This window comes from Balaenoptera borealis (assembly GCF_965194805.1).
Source record: "Balaenoptera borealis genome assembly, chromosome: 16".
In the NCBI taxonomy this organism is placed as follows: Eukaryota; Metazoa; Chordata; class Mammalia; order Artiodactyla; family Balaenopteridae; genus Balaenoptera; species Balaenoptera borealis.
In genome coordinates, this window is record NC_138872.1 from 29,396,390 (window position 1) to 29,419,634 (window position 23,245).

At 51.4% G+C, this 23,245-nt stretch overlaps 1 protein-coding gene across 3 annotated transcripts in view; it reads left to right on the plus strand.

Moving 5' to 3' along the window:
- LOC309613911 (tyrosine-protein phosphatase non-receptor type substrate 1-like) overlaps positions 1 to 20,244 on the plus strand; it is a 42,674-nt gene extending 22,430 nt beyond the window's left edge. For 2 of the 3 annotated variants that reach the window (XM_082361448.1, XM_082361449.1), the window contains exons 4-9: positions 2,594 to 2,914; positions 3,500 to 3,829; positions 5,652 to 5,762; positions 8,801 to 8,825; positions 15,299 to 15,338; positions 17,745 to 20,244. In XM_082361448.1, coding sequence (XP_082217574.1) covers positions 2,594 to 2,914; positions 3,500 to 3,829; positions 5,652 to 5,762; positions 8,801 to 8,825; positions 15,299 to 15,338; positions 17,745 to 17,999 — 1,082 coding nt within the window. In that variant the 3' untranslated portion in view covers positions 18,000 to 20,244. The remainder of the gene's footprint in view (positions 1 to 2,593; positions 2,915 to 3,499; positions 3,830 to 5,651; positions 5,763 to 8,800; positions 8,826 to 15,298; positions 15,339 to 17,744) is intronic. The other variant, XM_082361450.1, reaches the window with a different exon arrangement.
- The last annotated feature ends 3,001 nt before the right edge of the window (positions 20,245 to 23,245 follow it).

Here is a 23,245-nt window from a genome sequence, read left to right on the forward strand (position 1 = left end):
TCCATCAGTGACAGCACTGCCCTCACAGAGCTGCTGCAGGGACTGAATGAGGGATGCATGTCAAGAGCTTAGAGCAGAGCCTGGCACCCAGAACGTGTTCCACTAACGTGAGCTCTGATGTGCCGGAGCCAGAGGACCTCAGATGGGTTACTTTCCCTCCAGGACTAAGTACAGCTGGGGTTGGGGTGGGGCTGGGTGCCTTTCAACCTCAGCTGCTCATTGGAATCACCTGGGAGACAGTGAAGCGCTCCCCAGACCCTGTCCCCACCCTAGAAATTCTGATTTAATTGGCCAGATGTGGGCCTGGGCAGGTGAGTGTTTTAACTCCTGCAGAGGATGCTGGTGCCCAGCCAGGACAGAGGAGCCCTGATCTACATGTTCTCTGAGGTCACAGAGGGAAGGCTGTGGTTTTTCCCTGACAAAGGTGGGTCCCCCGTGGTGCCTGAGTTGTAAGAACAGTCCTTCCGGGTGTGGGTGCTTCAGAATAGCCCGTGACGGTGACAGCTCTTAGGAGGTCCAAAGAAGTCAGCCTGAGTGGAGAGGCAGAGACACCTCCCCAGTGAGCTCATCTGGGCTGAGAGGGGCTTCCTGCCCACTCAGACCACCCTGTTCAGACCCGAGCTTTACCTCTGGGGAAACTTTCCCATATTTTAAACACGTGTGTGTGTGTCAACAGGTGCTAAAAGCCCTGCAGACACTCCCTGCTCAGCCCAGAGCCCTCCTGCCTCAGTACACCACAGTGACACTGACCAAGTCTGTGTTCCCTCCTTTCAAAATGCTTCCAGCTTCTGTAAAGGGCTGACCTGCAGCAAAATGCCTATGATCCCTTGTGTGTTTTGAAAGCCAGTTCCCCTAAATTTTTCCCTGAGGGGATTATTTTTAAAAAGAGGGAGAGAATCATAATTTGGTGGTTTCCTACTCCTTTATTCATGTGGATTTTTCATGGCAACTGCAGGGAACAAGATTTGAGACTTTTCTTGTTTTTTCCATAATACTTTTGTTTTGCCTTCTTACTTAGAGAATAAATACATAGTTTCAGACCTAGGAATGACCAGATCTTATGATTAAGATGTTATTGTGTTATCGATTAAGCAGCTATATGCCAGGCTCTGTGTTTTACATACATCCTCACTCATCTTACCAGGTGGTGCTTTATCCACTTTGTCTAGAATCAGACGCTGAGGCTTAAGAATAAAGATCAGAGACCCTAAAATCAGTCAGTCCTGTGTGCAGTGAGATGAGCTCTGACCTTTCCTCGCTGGGTACCCTTGGCCAGCTGCATCCTCCCTGAGCCTCATCCCATAAATGGGGCCACTCTCAAGCCTCCCTCTCAGGATTTATGTGGGGAATGAGAGAGCTGAGGTTCCTAGAGGGATCAGCCCAGCATCAGGCTCCCAGAAACTCTCTATAAGTGCTAACTGATCACAGTATCTGCTCCCTTTAGTTACGTCCAGGATGCTGGTGTTTTTATGACTTGATTTATTCAAGTAACACCTCCTTACTATGTCCTCAAAATGTTTGATGAGTTTTAGGAAGCAAGTTAAATATTTACAAATGCAAATATTTATAATAGTTGCTGTCTGCCAACTTTTACAGGAGGTGTTACGTAATAACGAACAATTTGGAGACACCCTAGAGGGCCCTTCTACAGGGAGAAACTGCCCTCACTTTTGATTTGCTGATTTGTGTACATTTTCAGGACACAAGAGGTGCTTCTGCTGCTTCATAGGCCTATGTCTATGTCTCTTCTGATTTAATAACGATTAAGAAATTCACCACCTTTGGTTTCTTAGCACTCAGTGATCTTTGTTTCAACCTAAAACTGACCCAGGAGAAGAACCCAGATTCAGAAAAACACCCCTTTGCTCCCTTCCTTTCAAATTCAAGGATTGGCACATTAGTCCTACTGGAATATTTGTGGAAAGAATGAAAACTATGCAGTAAATTCATAGATACCTGAAGGGACAGCTCTGGATATAAATACAGTCTGGGTTAAAGAGAGATCTGTGTTTGTTTAATTTTGCGAATCATCTTGTGTTTTACTCATAGCAAAAATGCTCCCACTGCCTGATTTAACCCTCACTGCAGCCCAGGAAGGATAATGCTGTCCCCTTTCACAGACGAGGAGCTGGGAGGTGCCATGGCCACACCTCTCATTGGATGGCCAGCCTGGTTCAGCTTTCATGTGGTCCCGCTATGACCCTGCTTCCCCTGCATTTACTTCTGTAAACACTTCTCTGAACTTACCTAAGTTTTCCACGGGGAGCCCAGCTAGGAACAGTTAACAGGAGAGTAAGACCAATCAGTACTTTTGTTCCTTTGCCCAAACTGGTGGGAAATCACCTGGCTGATGTAAGAAGGTGGACTTTGAACTCAGGCCTGGAATTTGATGTCAGCCCTGCCCCTGACTCAGAGTCACCTCTGGGAACCTGTGCGTCTCCTCTGTCAGATGAGCATGATGACACTGCCCTCCCAGAACTATTTGAAGAATTTAAAAAATAATATTTGTGGTGGTTCTTAACGGTGTCACATTTTTATCATTAGTGATGATAATTACAATCATGTCCATCATTTATAAATGTTCTTTTTGTAGCCAAACCCTCTCCTCCTGTGGTATCAGGCCCCGCAGTGAGGGTCACACCTGAGCAGACAGTGAGCTTCACCTGCAAATCCCACGGGTTCTCCCCCAGAAACATCTCCCTGAAATGGTTCAAAAATGGCAATGAGCTCTCAGCCTCCCAGACCAACGTGGAACCAGAGGGAAACAACGTTTCCTACAGCATCTCCAGCACAACCAAGGTGGTGCTGGCCCCGGGGGATGTTCGCTCCCAGGTCATCTGCGAGGTGACCCACATCACCCTGCAGGGAGACCCTCCTCTTCGTGGGACAGCCAACTTGTCTGAGACCATCCGAGGTAGATGCCCCTCACGCCAGCCTAAGCCCGCACCTGCCCTCAAGGCCCCAGCCTGTTCCTCCTCCCTGCTTTTTGCTCCAGGCCTCAAATTGCCTGGAATCTACTTCCTGACAGTCCTGCCCCATCACCAGGCTCCTAGAGGAGCTGGTCACTCACTACTGTTTTAATGGCAGCTGCCAGGTGGACACCCATCATGTGCCAAGCACTGTGCTAAGTAGTTTCCTTTACTTTATCAATTGTTTCTCCAACTACTGAGCTCCTACTATAAGCCAGGCCCCTATGTGCTTGGTGATTTCATATATTTTGCTGCAGTTATTATATTCCAACTGCATGCCAGGGGCTGTGCTTGTAGATGGCACACATTATTAACCTAATAGGAGCCCAGTCCTTGAGCACCTACTGTGTGCCCTGCAGTGTGCTTATGCTTTCATTTATATGCAAAGAGACCCTCGGTGTTTGAGCACCTGCTGCATGCCTAACTCTGTCCTCTGGTGACTCCCTTGCTGTGCTGCAAGCTGTTATCCAGCCCCTCTCCTGTGACCTGCTGGTTCCATAAGGTCAGAGCTTCTGCCTATGCTGTTTCAGTTCCGCCTACCTTGACGATTACCCAACACTCCATGGCGGGGAACCAGGTGAATGTCACCTGCCAGGTGAGCAAGTTCTACCCCCAGCGCCTACAGCTGACCTGGTTGGAGAACGGAAATGTGTCCCGAATAGACATGGCCTCGACCCTCATAGAGAACAAGGATGGGACCTTTAACCGGACAAGCTGGCTCCTGGTGAACTCATCTGCCCACAGGGAGGCTGTGCTGCTCACCTGCCAGGTGGAGCATGACGGACAGCCGGCGGTCACCAAAAACCATACGCTGGAGGCCTCTGCTCCCCAGAAGAACCAGGATGCAGACGAACGTCTGGGTGAGGCCTCCACTCCCACTGACCCAGTTCTTTACCTTTTTTTTAATATTAAAGGTAGTAATTCATGCTTTTTATAGAACAATCGAGAAGTGAATAGATGTAAAATAGAACTTTAGAGTGAGTTTCCACCCCCAAACCCCACACCCCCAGGAGTGACCACTTGTTAGAGTTTGGCATATTCTTTATAGATCTTTTGACATAAATATCCATGAAAGAAAGAAAGTAGGGAAGGAGAGAGATCGTCCTGTCCATAGCGTCCTGCCTCTTGCTTTCTTTCACTAACAGTAATTGTGTTCACCATTCCATGTCCGCCCACCTCCCTCCGGCTTGCTCTTTCTTACCTGGGCCTTGTCTCCCTGGCTGCCATTGCAAGGGTGCCCCACTGGGAGTAGGGATGGGAGCTTCAGTGTGTCTGCGGCTTATCTCAAGTAAAATCAATGCTGCACTAAATGTCCTTGTACATATTCTGTTACATGAGCAGCTATTTCTGTGGGACGATTCCCAGGAAACATTTCTAGGCCCATTTACGGTGATGGTGACGCTGCCACCCTTCTGGGAGAGTGAAAGGTGTCAGCCCCCATCCAACCTGTTGTCGATGTGTCTCCCTTCGTTCTTCAAAACGGCAGCACCTAGTTGGCGTTTTGGTACCACTGTGGAATGTTCCATCACCTGTACGCTTGTACGTAGCGACCCTTTGAATGGATTAGAATAGAGTCCATTTCCTTCCTTCGTGCATCCTTCAAGGGAACAGCTCTAAAGAAGCCTTGGGGCCTGTCACGGTGCCCTTTGGTGCCACCAATGGCTGGTTTTCACAGGATGAGCCCTGCCCTTGGAGACACGTTGTGTGGATCTACTCTGCCTGTCACAGTCTTGCTGGGGAGCTTAGACAAGTCAGTGCCCGTCTCTGGGCTGCTCCGCCTGCCCCTGGCAATGTTGAGGGAGGTGACCCTGGTGACCCCCCCCAGCTTTGAGTCTCAGCTGCTGGGACCATAGCTGTCGCAGCACTGTAGCTTCAGGGCTGGGTATGCAGTAGACACTCAAGAAATACTTTTAGAAAGGATGAAAGAGTGAGTTAGCTGGTTGATGTGCGAGCTGGTTTGGTTAGGTAATCCTCAGAGCTATCCAATGAGGTAGAGATTACTATTGGCCTCAGTAACATAAGCCAGTGTGTGAGGGGGGTTTAAATGACCTGCTCAAGGTCACACAACAAAGGGCATTGATTGGAACCCACGTGTCTGAGACCTGCTCCTGGCCTCCCACTGTGCCCTCATGTGGGATCCCCTGCCTGTGCCCGGCGCCACCCCTGCCCTGTCTCCGTGTCCCATGTCCTGGGTTCAGTGCTCCTAGGCCCAGGCCCTGGGCACGGACCAGGGCACAGCCTCGGGGCTCTGCATGTCCAGACGCACGTCCGCCACTCCTCGCCACCCCTGCCCCCTGCGCTGTGTGATGCCCCAGCTACGATTAGGAGTTCCGGGCAGACCTGCGCCCCTGGGTGGCCGCTCCACGGCTCACTCAGATGAGGAGGAACATATGTCTGCTCCTCGGGAGGGAGATTCCCGCCCACGCCCTGCAGCTGGGCCTCTCCGAGGCTGATGGCAGCGTTTCCCCCCTGTTACCTCGGCACGGTTTTTGCACTGCCGGTGGGTAACCCATGAGGAGAGGTGTGTGCAGACCCATGGACGTGCCCATGTGGCCTGAAATGTCTGAGCCAGATGTTTTCAGTTAATGAAGCCTGCCTCGTGGTGAATAGGGGCAGTGGGTTTTCCTTTTTTTTTTTGTTTTAAATTTTCCTACAAGAAGCCTCTATTTTGTGTGGTCCTAGACAAGGCTGACAACTGGAACAGTATCTTCATCGTGGTGGGCGTAGTGTGTGCCCTGCTGGTGGCCCTGCTGATCACCGCCCTCTACCTTCTCCGAATCAGACAGAAGAAAGGTGGGTGCTTTCCTCAATTCCTCCTCATGAGTTTGCCCCTGGGCTGTCCTTCCCAGAGGGGGAGGCCTCACACAGTTTAAGCCATAAAGATGTCCAGTTACTCCCAGTAACAGGAAGTCCAAAGGTAACAGTGCCATGGCTGTGTGGGCCCCTCCCCAGGCTGGAATCTGAGTGGGTCAGCACCCCCGCAGCCATCACTGCTCCAGGCCTCACATCCTCACGGGACCACTACCAAGGTGGGAAGCAGGGAGATGCCAGGGTGGCAAGAAGGCCTCAGGGAGGAAACAGTGTTTCCCAGGAGCCCCGGGCAGACTTCTGCTTTCCCCTTACCTGTCTAAGTTACATGCCCAGCACCCTGGCAGGAGGCTAGAAGGGAGTGGGGATAATACCACAACTTACTTCTGAGGCCGTTGGGAGGATTAAATGGCTGACTGTGGGTACAGTGTTAGTAAGATGCCCAGCACACAGCAAGTGCTCAATAAATGTTAACTCCTGTCGTCAGTATTGTACATGAGCCCGGAAACATGAGCCATCTCCCTGGTAAGCTCCCTTCACTGTGGCAAGATGTGTGGCCTTTGACTGCAGCAGGAGGGTATAAGTTCAAATCCAGGACATTGTCCCCTTGTTTGCATGCTCATGCACGTGCGTGGGCAAGCACGTGTGTGCGTGTGTGTGTGTGTGTGTGTGTGTGTGTGTGTGTGTGTGTGTAGTTGTTACTGTGGCCAGACCTCTGACTTTGGAGTCAGACAAACTAGGGTTCCAGACCCTTGTTTTATGCTCTAAACAATTTGGCCTCCACGAGCCTCCATTTCCTCACCTATAAAATGGGTGTGGCAGTGCCTGCCTTGGAGGATAGTTATGAAACAAATAAGCTCATGTGAAACAGCAGCTCTGACACAGTCTCAGACCTAAAAAGATACATGTTCTCCTTCCCACTCTTGAAGGAGACTATTTTAAGCCAGTGTTTCTGAAACTTTTTCGGCTACAAGTGATAGAAATACATTTCATGTCTCAACCCAATGCACACACACCCCATCTATAAAATTGGAACTCTGATATTTTCCTTTTTGTCATATTTTGTACTATATTCTTTTAAAAATGCTGGTTGTGACCCACCACATGCCGCAGCTTATAAAGTGTGGTCCTGAGCTGTGCTTCTGCGCCCAGACCTCCAGGCAGAGCTCAACAGGCATGTTGTGCATCAGCCACGCACCCCTCCTGCACCCCCTTTCCTCTGGTCCCCAAGTTTCCCTCCCCGCTGGGCTGGCTGGAGGGACTCAGCTCTGAGACACTGCCTGAGCCTCCAGCTCCCGTCCAGGAGGGCTGGCGTCAGGGCCCGCATATCTGGAATCCAGAAGAGGTTCTGCCAGATGATCTACAGGGTGGTTTCCCTGACATTCCTGGAGCCCCCGCACAGGAAGGACTCCTCCTCAGGTGGGGAAGCGGGTCTGTTGCCCACCAAGAGTGACAAGCCAGCCCTTGGATGGAGCGTTCACGGTGTCCACTAGTGTCCCAGTCCCCTTTGGAGCCTCATCCCTGGCCACCACGTCAGGCTCCGGCACATGTGAGCTCAGTACCATGGGCCTGGGCATCAGTGACCCAGCGTTCCGGAGGGGGGAGGGGGGTTGGGGAACTGCAGATGCTGGTGAAGGCCACCCAGCCCTGAGTGGTGCGTCTGCTTGTGTGCAGAGCCCAGCTCTCACACATAGGCTCTAGAGACAGTGACAACTGGCTCTCAGTCAGATCTTCTGATGTGCCAGGCACTGTTCACAGACCTAACCCTACTTTACAGATGAGGAAACTGAGGCATGGGAAAGTTATAAAACTTGCTCAGGGTCTCACAACTGGTGAGTGCTGAGGCCAGGATTCACACCTGGACAGTGGGTCTCCAGGGACTATGTTTGAGACCACTCTGCACTTCACCTCCATCCTAAGGAGACACCCCTTCTCCTTCATTGGTCCCTGGAGGTATCTGCCATCCTCTACCTCATACTCACAGTGAAATATCCTAATTTCAACTCTATCACTTACCAGTTGTGTGACCTTAGGGAGTCATCCAGTGTCCTTGGTGTAAAATGGAGATGATTGGTCCCGTCACTGGACTCCCTGAGATGACTCATGACCCAGCACTTGGCAACCCATCAGCCTCCATTCAAATGTTAGATGCTGAGCTGCAGCATCTAACTGGTGCCACTCACCTAAAAATCCAGTACCTGCCCAGGCACCAAGCGTTAATCTGGCAGTGAGAATTCTTGCATTGTGGCAGCCTCCAGCCTGATAAAATGGGGTGCAGAGCACATTTGCCTGTGCGTGTTGCTTTTTAATTACGATTTTACAGCAAAATGAGAGTCAAATGGTGGCTGAGCCCTAGTGGCTTCTCTGTGGGATGCCCCATATCACAGGCTTAAAATCTCTGAGCCAGATGGACCCTTTGTTTCCTCCCAAGATCCTTTTTTGGAAAGTGGTGAGATGAAAAGGAGTGTCCAGCCCAACCCTGTGAGTTAGAGCACTGAAATCCAAGCTCAGAGAGGGGAAATGACCCACAGAGGGTCACACAACAAGTGAGTTGGTGGCAGAAGTGGGATTCACACTTACTCCCCTACCTAGCAGACCTGCTAAAACCTGTTCTCCAGCAGTAAAGGACCCTGATGGGGACCCAGGCTTGCTGTAGGGTCTCTGGTAAGGTGTGTGATGCATGGAAGTGAGGCTCAGACAGAGGTAGGGCAGTTGACCTCTCCCAGGCTGAAGGCTGCTTTGGGATCTGACCTTTGGCAATTCCCAGAGATGGGAAAGCAGGAAGGCCCAGCTCACTCTTCCTCCATGGAAGATAATGGGCCGCCCACCCCAGTGGGGTGGACATGGGGTTTCCTGTGGTTTAGAGGTGATTTCAATTATTCCTCCCAACATCCTTTGAGGTAAACCTCTGTCTCCCCCTCTACACACACACACACACACACACACACACACACACACAAAGTTACGTGAGAAAAGTGTGTTTCTAGGTTAAATAACTGGCTTTTGTTTTTTCTCTCTTTCAGCCAAGGGCTCCACTTCTTCTACACGGTAAGTACATCACTGCGCTAGGGTGATTTTGTAGTTATTTTGTTGTTTGCCCCCAAAACTGCAAAGCATAATGCACACCCACTGACCCTCACTCCTGCGCCAGTCAACCTTTCTATTTCTTTCCTTTGTAAGCTCTTCTCACCAGGTCCATCTTTAATTACTATCTCAAATGAGGGGATTTGAGGGGATTTCTGCACACAGAGGCACTGATTTCTTGCTTGCTGTCCACAGACAGTGAGACCCTTATCAAATCCCATTTGGACTGTGGCAGAAACCTCCTGCACATTTTGCCCCCGAATCCAAATTGTATACTTTGCTCTTTCCTTCGTTCACTAAATATTCATTGAGTGCTTTGGCACAGACGGCCCTGGCAATGCTGGCATGAGTAGGATAGAAGCATCTGTGCCCTCCTGAAGCCCGTGACCTGGTCAGAAGCTAAGCCGATGACATTACATCACAGATGGTACATTAGTTTGTTGATTCACATTATCGGTGATTTTTGCTGAGTCTCTACTGTGCACCAGCTCTGTTCGGAGCACTCAGGATACAGCAGTGAACAAGAATCAGTCTGGGCCTTCGTGAGGCTCAGATGCCAGTGAGAGAAGCAGGCAGTAAGCCTGGAGGCAAAACAGTATAATGCCCTGTCAGGTGGTGACGAATCAAACACAGCAAGGGGATGGAGACTGGGGGGCAGGGAGGGCAGGGGCAGGGCCTCCTCTGAAGAGGACATATGAGCAGGGACCTGGAGCTGGGGACCTGTGAGGGGACACATGCTGGGCGAGAGAGCAGGCGAGGCAAAGGCCCGAGGTGGGCAGTGCCGGGAGGATGGGGGAGGCCAGCAGTTGGAGCAGAGGAGTGAAGGGACAGGAAGGGATGATGTCAGGAGGTGCAGGCCCACGTACCTTAGCTGTGGCCCATGCAGCAGATGGGTGACTAATCCAGACTTTGCAGCTTTGGGGAAGGCCCCCGACATTCACCCCAGCAGAGTAGAGGCAGCACCCCATCATCTACCACGTGAAGGTACCTGCATGGAAACATGAACGTCCACACCAAGGACGATAAATACAAACTATAAATAGCTTCATGTTGGTTCGGGACAGGTTTTGCCACCAAATGGGTTTTGCAAATCTTTTGATATTTTTAGAGCTTTGTGGATTTCAGAATTGCAAAGCAGAACTGAGGATCTGGAGGAAAAGCCAGGGGTCTAGGGCCTGTAGCTGTTAGGACTCAGGGTTTTACTCCCAGTTGGATGAGGAGGCTTAGGAGGGAGATGATCTGACTTTGTTTTAAAAGTATCACCCTGACCACTCTGTGTGGAGCAAGCTAAAGGAGGTGAGGGTGGAGGCAGAGAGGCCAGAGAAGAGGCTGCTGCAGTAGTCCAAGCAGATGATGGTGGCCTAGACCAGGGTGATGGGATGGGCTTAGAAATGGTCAGATTCCGGATATATTTCGGAGGTAGAGCCAAGAGAACTTGCTGATGGATTGTAGGGTCAAGAACAATACCAAGGTTAGGGGCATAGGGGTGCTGTGTCCTGTGTTGGGGACCACAGATGTAGGGGGCAAATACTAGGCACTGCGGTTGCACACAGCAAGAGCATCTGACCTGTCTGAAGGGCCCTGAGAAACACTATGTGTCCCTCCTGCCCCACAGCGGGAGTCTGTGGTGCCCTTGGGAGAGAGCCTTGCTTTCTGCTCTGACCTCCACAGGTGGCTTCCTGCTCTGAGCTCTGGCCAGCCTCCCGGCTTCCCCATCCCTGAACAAGCAGAGCCACCACTCCAGCAAAACCAGGCTCCTCACTGCCCCCAGGGAAACGTGCTTCCTGTTGCCGGGCCTTCACCTGTCACACTTCCCACCCAAGTACACTCTTCTCAAGGGCAAGGCTCAGCTTCCATCCTTTGCCTAAAACCCCTCAGTGGCTCCCTGTGGCTCTCGAGGTAGTCCAGATGCTCTCCTGAGGCCCTCAAGCCCCTCGTGGTCCAGCCCTGCTGCATTGGACAGTTTTACTTCCAGCCACTCCTGGAGCTCACATTCCGTGGCTCAGCCAACGCTGCCCCCCTTCACCTCCTCCCTCACGCTGCATCCTCGCTCTCCTCGCCCTGTGCGCTGGCCTCTCTCCCTGAGATGTGCTCCCCACCCCTGCTCCTGAACCACCCAGGGTCTGCACAGCTTCAGGGGGCGGCAGTCACGGCAGGCTCTGAACAGCGCCCCCTGGAGTTGTACCACATGGAAGCTAGTGTAGGCGCCCCTCCTTTTCCCTGGTTACCTCTTGCTCTTCCTTCTGGGCTCAGCAAGGGTGTTACCTCCTCCAGGGACAGAGGCCCCTCCTGGGAGCTCTCCTGATGCCCCTGGATGGACACCCCTGTGTGTCCAAGTTGTCTCTGCACTTGTCCCCATAGTATAACCCACCCCTCTTGAAGGCAGGGATTACTTCCCTCACGTTCACTGCTAATTGCTGCTGAACTTGGCACCATGCCCAGAATGGAATAGGTGCTCAGTAATGGTTTGTTGAATAAATGAATGAGCAAATGACATCCGAAACCACCACAGCAATCCCCGATCTCTAACTTCCTGAATCCCTAAAACTCTCCCTGTCAGTGGCTTCACAGCCCCAAATATGGAAGGATCTCTCTTTTTTGTTTTGTTTTCATTGTTGTCACTATTTTTTACATGTCATCTCCTCAGTTAGACAATACATTTCTGGAAGAAAAGGGGTGTGGCAATAATAATAATGACAACAGCATCAGCGGCTAACATTTATTGAGCATTCACTGTGTTCCAGGCACAGACCTATGATTTTACCTATATTAGCCCATTGATGATTTAATTATTGCAAAAATCCTATGATTTACTATTGTCCCAGTTTAATTCAACAGAGGTTCTCAAACTTGAGTGTGTAGCAGAATTCCCTGGAGGGCTTGTTAAAATGCAGATTACTGGCCCCGCCCCCTGAGTTTCTGATGCGGAATTTGTATTTCTAACAAGTTCTCAGGTGGCACTGGTGCTGCTGCTTCCGAGCTGGACTTTGAGAACCCCTGCTCTAGAAGCTTATTATTGTCCCTATGTTGTGGTTGAGGAAACTGAGGCTCAGAGAAGTCTTGTGACCTTCCCAAGGTCCCACAGTTAGTAAGTGCTGAACCACGAGTCAACCCAGATTTCTCTGACGCTGAAGCTGAGGCTTTTCATCACTGATGCAGTGCCTTTTGCTGCCTGTTTCTTCTTCCCCAGAGAAGCCAGCCGTTTTCTGCCTGTTTTTTATTTTTCCAGCATGAGCCTACCGAGGGAGCCGTGAGATCACTTGCTCCCTTTCATCTCTCTAAGCCAAAGCGTTAGCTAGTGAGCGGTAATGGCGCTTTCCCATGCAGCCGCCAGCTTCAGCTAGGCTGACTGGGGTCAGACGCTAGCCAGAGGACATTGGCATGGGTAACAGCCCAGCACCCCGGGAGGGGGCGGGGCAGGGGAGGGGGCAATGCCGCCACTTTGAGCTCAAAGGGCCCATCAGGTTACAGGGCCAGTGGGGGGACTGGCTATTTCTAACTCCCTAGGTTAGGAACGTACAGGAGAACGTTGTAATCTTCCCCAGCTCAGATGAGAGAAAAATGTGGCTCTGCTCCCTTAATTGGGCACTGGGGTTCATTCGGTCGGCCATTTGTTCACTTGTCAGACATTCACTGAATTTATTCTTGGAATATTTAAGGCTTCCCTGACTCTTTCATTTATTCATCTGGATTGAGCGCCAGGCCTTAAGCTGGGGGATTGCAAAGAGGAGCAAAAAAGACACTAGCCCTGGTCTCGTGTCACTTTTGATCCCATGGGAGAGATGTTCATTCATTCAGTCATTCATTCAACAAACATCTATGGCATGCTAACGGTGCACCGGCCCATTACTAGGTGTCAGGGCTCCGGTGGTGAATGACACGGGCCTAGTCCCTGCCCACATAGAGCTCGTGGTCCACAGGGAGGCAAGTTACCAAACAAGCTAGGAGGTTAATACACGACGTGCTGCAGGCACTGACTAAATAACACAAGGTCAGGCGCAGAGCAGAGGTTGTGGGGGCAGGGGCTGGGTGTGCGGTCGGCGGTCAGGGAAGGCCACCTAAGGAGGGGACATTTAGGAGACAGCTGAGGGGCGAGAAGTCTCTAGCCATGGGAATATCGGGGGCAAGAGTGGACCAGGCAGAGGGAATGGCCACTGCCAAGACCCCGAGGCAGGAGCAGTTGGACGTGTTCACAGACCGTGGAGGAGGCAAGGGGGCCAGAGCTGAGTGATCGAGGGTGGAGACAGAGGACTAGAGCGTTTGGTGGGGGCACATCACGCAGGCCAGGCAGTCAGGACTCGGAGATGGATTTCACTGCGTGGTGGGAAGGAGTTGAGGGTTTTAAGCAGAAAAATGATATGACATCGCAGATGCATTTTACAAGTGGGGAGTGGAGTGCAGGCAGAGCAGGAATAGAGCAGAGACGCCAGAGGCTCCTCAGAAATTTTAAACCTGGATGGTGGTGATGACGGAGTGGAGGGGTTCGATATGTACTTTGGAGGCAGAGTCGACAAACCTTGCAGTGGATTAGACACAGGTTTTAAAGGAGGAGGGAGGAGAATCAGGGGTGATTCCCACTTCCTTAGCCGAGCACAGGGATGAGTAACAGCAATGCCATTCACTGAGACATGAGGGACCGGAGGAGAGACAGACATGAAAAAATGGATAACTGCTTCTGGTCTGTAATAATTGCTCTGAGAGAGGAGCCCCAGTGTTCTGAGAATGGAGTTTGGGATTCAGTGAAGATTTCCCTGAGAAAGAACTATTTGAAACAGCCCTGAGGGAAGAGAAGGAGTGAATCAGATGAAGAGGCAAGGAGGAATGAGTGTGCAAAGGCCCTGGGGCAGCCTGATTGTCATTCATTCCAAGTCAGTTTTGAGCACCCATACCTATGTGGTGAAGAAGCATGGCAGACAGCCAGACACACAAGCCAGATGGGAAAATATGCCAGAAGTTTGAAATTGTCACGGAGCGGCAGCCCAGCCAGCCCAGCACTGTCAGAACCTTCCCAAGGAAGTGACAACGTAGTTGAGTCTTGAAGGATGAACAAAGGTTAACCAAGAGGAAAGGTGGTTGAGGGGGTTCTTCAAGGCTGTTGTTGACATGTAAAGTGGGCCTCATCAAGTAGCCCTTGAGAAATATTGGGTGAGTGAGTAAGTGGTTGAATGAGGGAGAGGGAGTGAATGACCCCTAGGGAGGTCAGCCAGGGACAGACTGCACAGGGCTTACGAGCAGGGCGAGGCATTGGACTTGAACCAAAGGCAGTGGGAAGCCAGACCCGTTGGAAGCAGGAGGGGTATGGATGGAGCTGAGTGAGTGATGGTCCTCTCCAGACGATGTCCCTGCTCCTGGAGGGCCGTTGCTGTGGCCACGTGGGGCCCGTCCTGCCCCAGAACTGCTTTCTGAGCCAAGCGCTCATGCCAAATCCATTAATAACCCCACTGCCAAGCCCCATTGCTCATTTCTGACATGATCCAGGCTAACATCCCCAGACTGGCCAGCTTGAGAATTTACACAACTCCTGCAGAACTAGTGGCTCTGGTTTGCTCACCACCTTGACTGTGACCCTGCAGTGAGCCAAGCCACAGCCTCCAATTACAGAATCAAGTGCTTGAAGAGCTTCTTTGATTAACCAGAACACTTGGTCCTTCTCTTTTCCTTTCTTAATGGTGACTTAGATGTGTATAATATAGAACATTGGGAAAACATGGGAGACTAAAAAGAAGAAAAAATACCACCCAAAGACCCCTGCTGTTAGCATTTTACTATGTTTCCTTCCAGTGTTATCCACACATTTTTCATAATTGAAATCATTCCACAGAGAATTTTGCTTTTATACTTATCATTTTAATGTAATCATTTGTAATTTAAAAAAAAAAAAAACTTCCTCATAAACCTTTTAAGTCTTTATCTACAAATCTATCCTAATTTCCTTAACCAGTCCTAGTTGGTGGAGCTGTGAGGCGTAAACCTTCCTCCCCCATCTCATTCTGTGGTAAATGCCTCTGTGCATAAAGCTTTTTCTATATTTTGAATCCCACCCCCCAACCCGGCCAAGTGTGCGATTATGAGTCAAAAGATGAGGACAACTTCCAAGCTCTTGACTTTGCCAAGCGGCTTCCAGAAAACGTTGTGCCGGTCGGCCCCTCCCACCAGCAGTGTGTGAACCTGCCAGTTTCACTGCACCTTCCCCAGCACCAAGTATTATAATTTTTAAAGATCCTTGATGATAAAGTAGGTTAAACAAAAAAAGGTAGTGCATTGCTGAAAAGCCCTTTGGTCCAAACATGTGATAAGCAGTTGTGTTTCTGTTGGGAATCGCTCATCCATGTCCTCCACCCATATAGGAAGTGGAACCTAAATGTTATTCTTATCCGTTTGCATGAGCACTGGAGATAGTGAGGGTATTTTTATCTGTGCGTCTCTTTCCTTTTTAGGTTGCATGAGCCCGAGAAGAACACTAGAGAAACAACCCAGGTACGGTGCTTGGTGAGATGCCCTTCCTGGGAAACAGGAACAGGCTGGGACAGACTCTCCCAGCTGGAGCAGCGGGAGGGGGGACTCAGGAAAGCAAGGATCCTCCACCCCTGGCACCCGCCCACCCTGGTGAAGGAGTCTTAATTTAGAACAGGATCTGCAACTCCTGTCAATGCAAGGAAATCATACCACCGAGAGTCTGTCCCCGCCTGTCTGACTCAGTGCCAAACACTGCACAGCTTAGAAGGGCACCGTCCACCATGTGTTCTGTCTAAACGGTGCCCTGGAGTCGGGCTTAGTGTTCATCACGCCATCCAGCCTCCGTGCACGTGCCTAGCCAGTCCTTCCACCAGGGGCACCCTTGCAGCCCTGTGCCTCTCACACGGGGTAACACGCAGCACTGCGCTACCTTTGCTGATGGGAAGACCCCATGTCATTAATGACCTCATGCAAGGGCACACTCCCTTGAGCTGGCACTTTCGCCCCAGCATCACTGCGAGAATTTCAAAGCACCATGGCTGGCCTGTTTCCGAGAACTCTGGCCCTGTCTGCACCGGCTGACGCTGTCGGACCTTGGAGGCAGAGGGCTCCTCTGAGCCTTGTAAGGAGACAGGCCCTACCCTGAACCTGGAATGAGAACATGGCAGCTGTCCTTGACATTTCCCTGGCAGTTGTCATCGTCATATCTGTAGTCTGTTGAAGAGAGTCAGGGCTGGTGAGAGGCATGGTGCTTCTAGGCCAAAACTCTCCTGACCCAGCACAGCCCCACCCCGCCCTTCCTGCCTCCAGCGGGTCCTGGGCATGAGCTCAGGTGGTGATTAGAAATCCAAGACCATTTCCAGTCATGGGACAGGAAGGCCTTCTCCCCCGTCATTTTACTTTCTGGGACTTTCAAAGTCGAAGTTCTTTCTGGAACTTTGCAGGGAAAGAATGACGGCGAAAAGAACACTGAAACTTGTACAGAATTCACAGTCAGTTGGGACTTCTGAGCACCTACTATGTGCCAGGCCCTGGGCAGTGAGCAAGGCTCTTGTGGAGCTTGCAGCCCTGTGACTAGGACTCCCAGTGCTGTGGGCCATCGGACCACAGCTTTAGAGGCCAGCAGACCTTGGCTCTTTTCTAGCTGTGTGACTTTGACCCAATTATTTAACTTCTCTGGCTCTCAAATTCTTCACCGTAAAATAGAGTAAATAATTCCTACCAAGCAGGGTTGTGATAGGGCCTAAATCGGGTGATCCACGTGAGAGCAGGGCGCCTGTCAGCTGTTGGGGACTGAGGTTATTTTTGTGCATCAGGTAGGATCATGGGTGTTGGTAGCTCCCCTCCACTTCTACAACGCAGGTGCCAGGCACAGAAGGAGCAAAGTATGTCATGCATGATGGGTAATTTCAAGGTGGCAGTTGTGGGTAATAAGATGAGCATGTGGGAGAGGTTCAGGTTTGCCAGGTGGCAGATGACAGCTGACACGTGCTGAACATATGTGCACTTGACACGAGCCAGGCTCCGTCCTAAGAGCTTTACCTGGACCATCTCATTGGATCCTCCCAGTGACCCTGGCAATAGATACTATTATTAGACCCACTTTACAGATAGGGAAACCAAGGCCTAGAGAGGCTAAGTGAACTGCCCAGTCCCTTAGCCAGAGAGAGCAGAACCAGGATTCACACTCCGACTTCTGCCTACAGAACATTTACCTCCTGTTCACTGCTGGCCTCATTCTCACACACCCCTGTCTTCTGTCCCCCAGTCCCCAGCTTCACCAGAAGCGGGGCTGAAACTGTTGCCATCCATTTATCCATCCACCACTCATTCATTCATTCATTTAACATCCATGGGGCTTCTTCTGTGTCAGCCTTGGTTTCTGCATTATAACAGATGCCTAGTGAATTTTTCTTGCATAAATGAGTAAATAAGTGAATGTCTGCATCCACTGGGGGGTCGGCATCTTCTCAGACCTCCAAACAGGCACAGACAGCCCTAGGTGGTGGGTGCTGTGATGCAGAAGCACAGACTGAGGAAGCACAGAGACGGACCCAGCTGAGAGGAGGGTCTTAGGATGAAATTGACAGGGTGGATTGGGTTTCATTACAAGAAGAAGGAGGGCTGGACACTCTAGGCAGAGGAAAGAGCATCGGGAAAGGCAGGCGAGGACTGCAGGAGGGGGTGACTTTGAAGCAGGGACGTGAGGCGACTACACTGACGGTTAGGAAGACCCTTCAGGCTGTGTGAGGAGGAGGCTGATTGGAAGGGCGAGGCTGGAGACAGGTGACCTTGGCCGGAGAAGAGGGGGCATGAACTAGGGCTGAGCCAGTGGAGGCCAAGAAGAGACAGAAGCAACCAGACTTGGTACTGAGGGTGAGTGAGTGGCTGGGGGCTCCAGAATGACCTTCTCTCCATCTCATTTAGATCCAGGACAACAACGACATCACATATGCAGACCTGAACCTGCCCAAGGGGAAGAAGTCCACCCCCAAGGCCGACGAACCCAACAACCACACGGAGTATGCCAGCATTCAGGCCCGCCCACCACCTGTGTCTGAGGACACCCTCACCTACGCCGACCTGGACATGGTCCACCTCAACCGGAACCCCAAGCAGCCAGCCCCCAAGCCTGAGCCATCCTACTCAGAGTACGCCAGTGTCCAGGTCCAGAGGAAGTGAACAGGGCCGTGGCCATCTCTAGGGTCTGTCCCCATGAGCCTTCCTGCCCCATTGCGGGCAGCCTTGATGAGGACAGCCAGCCCAGTTCCTGGAGGGCCAGGGTGGAACAGGACCCAGTGAGGGTAGCTCTTGTCTCCCCAACCCAGCTGGCTCTCCAGCATTTCCAGGGCAGCCATGGCCCCTCTTTGTGGCCACACATGGAGGCTGATGTTGCCAGACTAGGCAGGGAACCGACCTGGGGACTGGCCAGAGCCATCAGGGGTGCAAGAACTCTCACGCCTCTGTCCATCAACTGTGGGTCTTTGTCATGGTCTTGGAGACCACTGACTGCCTCCTTGACACTCTGCAGCCCGATCTTCCAGAGTGAGGAGGGAGAAAACCCACCTCCTCCTCCCAGCACCACCCACCTGGGGCTTTGGGGAAAGTTCTCCCTTTAGATCGAACTGCCCATCCATGGAGAAGAAGCTGGATGCGCATCCCGAGACTTGGTGCCGTGGCGGCCAGCAGTCCTGGCCTCCCCTCTCTGCACTGTCCAGCCACAAGCCCCGGGGAGGAGAGGACCGTCTGAGGAGCTCCTCCGCCACCAAGGACTGAGGGACAAAACGCCCCTCTTCTTCACGGCCCTCGAGACCTCGAGGACCTCCAACGGTGATACTCCACGTGGCCCCACCTCTCCCTTCCATACCTGAGCTCGCTTCCTTCAGCAAGCACTAACTCACAACCTCTCGCTGTGGACGCCTGTAAATTATTGAGAAATGTGAAATGTGCAATCTTGAAACTGAGGTGTTAGAAAATTTGATCTGTGGTGTTTTGTTCTGTATTTTTCTTAAAACAACAGCAGTGTTATCCTGGCTCTTTGTCATGTGTTGAAGTGCGTGGTTGGGTCTTGTGCAGTCTAAGGTTGAACGGTCGGTTGTTCTGGAGGGATTCTCTTACAGCGGAAACTGAGTCCCTCCCAGTCCCAGAGGCTTGAGGGTGGGGAAGAAGGTTCCAGGTTGGCTGCTCCATGGAGACACTTAGCCTTCTCTCCACGAGGCTGGTACTTCTGCCTTCCGAGCCCCCAGTGTGCTAAGTCTGAACCTGCCCGTGCTTCTCCAGGCTGCCTCCTTCTCCATCTGGCCAAGACCTAACGCCTCAGTCTGCTCACCTGTACAGAGGGGAGAGGAAAGATGCCATCCCTCCCCTCCATCGCTCACAAGCACTTTAGGGCCGTGCAGGGTAGGAAGCTGTGCCTGGCTGTTTTCCCCATTCCGGCTCTCTGAGCTCATCTCTGAAGGTGGAATCTTCCATTTCTGCTCCCAAACCCTGTCGAGATCAAACTGGAATAAATCAAAGACAGCCAGGAGGACTGGGCAGCTGTGAAGCCAGGAATGACCCACCTTCTGTCCCTCTGTCTCAAGAGGTTGGGCAGAGGCCGTGACCCTGTTATCCTCAGACCCCGCAACCCTCCAATTCAGTGTGGGGGCCTGGCTGGGCCCAGGGCAAGCAGGTGTTGCAAGCTCTGTTTATTCGGTCTTCACGTGTAACTGATCAGCTCTCAGAGCTGAGATGTGAATCTTCACTGCCCCCTGGGTCCAGCCATTTGATGCCCAAGGGATTCCTGGCTCAGGCTGTCAGAGCCAGAAGCTGAGCCATCCTGCCCATCAGCAGGTCCTCCAGGTGGAACTCCGGGAGCCGAGGGCAGACCCAGCTCTCTGGGGGACGGTGATCTGTTTTACATGATGGCATGCAGGAACTGGCTGAGCCAACAGGCCATGTGGGCAGCTCTGGCCCCACAAGCCAGAGTTTCTCTGTGGCATCTAGGAGCACAGTGGCCCAGCCACCTGGCTCGAGCTATTTCCAGATTCCAAAAGGTTGGCTTGTAAACCTTGGTCTCCCTCTCTTCTGCCCAGAGAGAGCACACGCATGTGAGCACACACACGCACACACACAGAATTTTGAAAAAATGTTTTCTTGGTGCCATTTTAATTTTATTTTATTTTGAATTTTGGAAGGGGAGTAAGGAATGAGGCCAAGGAAGTCACGTAGTTTAGCTTCAGCCTGGCAGCCTGGAGATTCCCATACCTTGTGAACCAAACCCCAGGAAAAGGAAGCAGTCGAAACAACAGTATGGAAGGAGCATGGTTTTGGGAGTTTATTTTCAAACTGCGGGGAAGGAAACAGGCCCTATTTTGTATATAGTTGCAACTTAAACTTTTTGGCTTGCAAAATATTTTTGTAATAAAGATTTCTGGGTAACAACGGCCCCTCTGGGTGTTGAGTGTCCTTGTCTCTGTGAGTTTGTCCCTGTGCCCACGAGCCTGGGAGAAGATCATGTGGGCCCCAGGGCTTGGAAGCGACTTCAGCGTTTGGTCCTCTCTTGGGTTTTATAGACACAAAGACTTTGTTTCCCCTGGCTCAGAGGGAGTCAGGGTAAGGCAACCCAAACACCTGCTTGAGCAGAATTCCAACAGAAAACCAAGTTTGAATCCCAGCTCTGCCACTTTGTAGCTGCGGGAACAAACCACTCACCTCTCTGAGACTCAGGCTGATCATTGGCACAATGGGGACCCCCCCCTCTAGGGTTAGTGTGGGGATTAAAGGGGCTAGGGTGCTCGGCACATGGCAGGCCTTCACTAAGCGTTGGGTCTTCCTGCCCTAAACATTGCACAGTGGGGTCTGGTCACCCCTCACCACCTGTGGGATCTTGGACAAGCAGGTCACCCTCTCGGGGCCCCACTTTCCTCCTCTACCAAATGTGGAAGCTAATGCTTGTCCTAGAATAACCCTGCCAGATGATTCATGTCTCGTGCTAGTATATAGTAGGTTCTCAATAAATGTTAGTTTCTTTATGTCTCCTCCATAAGAATATTAATAATATTAATGACAGTTATATAATGATGGCAACATAACATTCATAGTTAGTGCTTACTGTGTGTCGGCACTTGATTAACCCCTTTATACCTTACAACTCCAGGTAAATAATAGTACTGACCTTGTTTTATAGACAAGGCACAGAGAGGTGGTGTAACTTTTATGGGGTCACACAGCTGAGTGACGTTGCTGAGACTCAAACTCTAGCTGCCAGCTTCAGAGCCCAACTTCTAGCCACGAGTTAATATAAACACATTACGTATTGGCACCGACTATGCAAAATTATTAGCGGTAATAATAGCTAATGCCTGCTGTGGTGAGTAATATGCCAAGTGCTTTACAGTTATTAACTCATTTAATCCCCCAACCACAATGTGAGGTAGGAACTCTTATTATCCCTGTTTTACAGATGAGTCAACCAAGGCACAGAGAAGTTAAGTCATTTCCCTAATGCCCCATGGCAGAGCCCAAGTAGTCTGGCTCTTCCCCATTATGTTTTTTCTTTTTTTTTTTTTTGGCTGCGTCGGGTCTTTAGTTGTGGCACGCGGGATCTTTGTTAAGGCATGCAGGATCTTTCGTTGCGGCATACAGGCTTCTCTCTAGTTGTGGCGTGCGGGTTTTCTCCCCCTAGTTGTGGTGCACAGGCTCCAGGGCGCACGGGCTCTGCAGTTGGTGGCACATGGGCTCTCTCGTTGAGGTGTGTGAACTCAAGAGTTGTGTCTCGCAGGCTTAGTTGCCCCACGGCATGTGGGATCCTAGCTCCCTGACCAGGGATCGAACTCATATCCCCTGCGTTGTAAAGCAGATTCTTTACCACTGGACCACCAGGGAAGTCTCTCCATCATGTCTAATTCTCCTAACTGTCCAGTAGTGGTGGTGGCTGTGCCCATTTTGCAGAGAGAGACAGAAATTTGAGGCTCAGAAGTGCACATGACCTGGCTAATCTCACACAATGAATCTTTAGTCAAGCTGGGACTTGCACTTGGATCCACAAGCCCACCCGGGATCAGCCCTGAGCCCTTGGCCTGGTCCATGTGACCACGCAGGAGGCAAGGAGCTTCCTGCCGGGCTCAGAGAGGTCACCTGCCTCACCCGCCAGGACCTTGGCTGTGACAGAGAACTCAGCTCTCCTTCCTTGGCCCCAACTTGTGAAATACGTGTGCTGCTTGCAAGATGAGGTGTTCCAGGCATGAATACAGACTGAGCAGGTGGGGAAATGCCTTCGTTCTCTGGGAAGGCGGGAGTGGGGGCGCAGACTGCACATCCAGGCGAGGAGACCTGGGGATGTAATTCACGCAGCGCCTGGGCCTCGCTTCTCCACAGCCCGTATCTCTAGGGCTGAGGTTGGCAGGCGAAATCTAAGTTCATGGGACCCAAGTGACCCTCTCCCTCCTGCCGGGAAATAAGTTAAGCATTCGGCATTTATCAGGCACCTCCTCAGTGTTCCTTGCGCAAAGGAGAGCGATAGGACCCCCGCACCCCGCCCCCATCCCTGAGGACCCGTGCTCTCACCTTCTGCAGCCCCTGCCCACTTTACATTATAATCACGAAAATCTCTGCTCCTTCTCAAGGTTCTAATGCCCAACTGTAAAAGCGTCTGCGTCTTCTAGCATATTCACACCAGCCAAGATTCGATCCACATTAGTTTATTTTATTTAGTTTTAACATAAGCCCTTATACATATCAGAAAGTCTCCTAAACTCTGTACAAATATTAACTTATTTAATATCAGTTCACTCCAGCCTCTTAACACACCTGTAAGGTAGGTCCTAAGATTACCCCCGGTTTAACAGAGAAACTGAAGCACAGAGATTACGAATTTTGTTCAAGAGCCTCTGTCCATCTAGACAGTGGTGCCACCGTGGGTATGGGTGGGCACTGGATGGGCATGATGGGGACTGGGGGCTGCTGGGGAGACAGCAGTGGCCACATACACGGTTGGGGTGCACTGGGCTCTATTGGGAGCCAGGAAACATCATGCGGTCTCATCCCAAAGCGTCGGGGTGGTCTCGCTCCCCTGTCCGGTCACCAGCCAGCCAATGTACCCTTGGGCCTCCCCGGGGTTCAGCCTGCCACCACTGTGGCCCCCTCTGTCCCCCCCTTAACCATGGCACTGTGTTTGACTAGGATCTGGGTCTGTTTTCTGAATACAGGATTATAAAATTTTAAATGCTTTCCAAAGAGACATGTGCCCCAGATGTTCAAAAACAGGCAACAGCTTGGTGGCAGAGGTCAGAGGGGGGCTATCCTTGGAGGAAGTAGTGAAGGGGAGAAGGCCTAGGGGCCCTCTGGGGTGATGGGATGCTGTTTCCCCACCCAAGTGGTGGTTATGTGGGGACTTGCAGATATAAAAATCCATCAAGTACATACTCAATGTCTGCATTTCTCTGCAT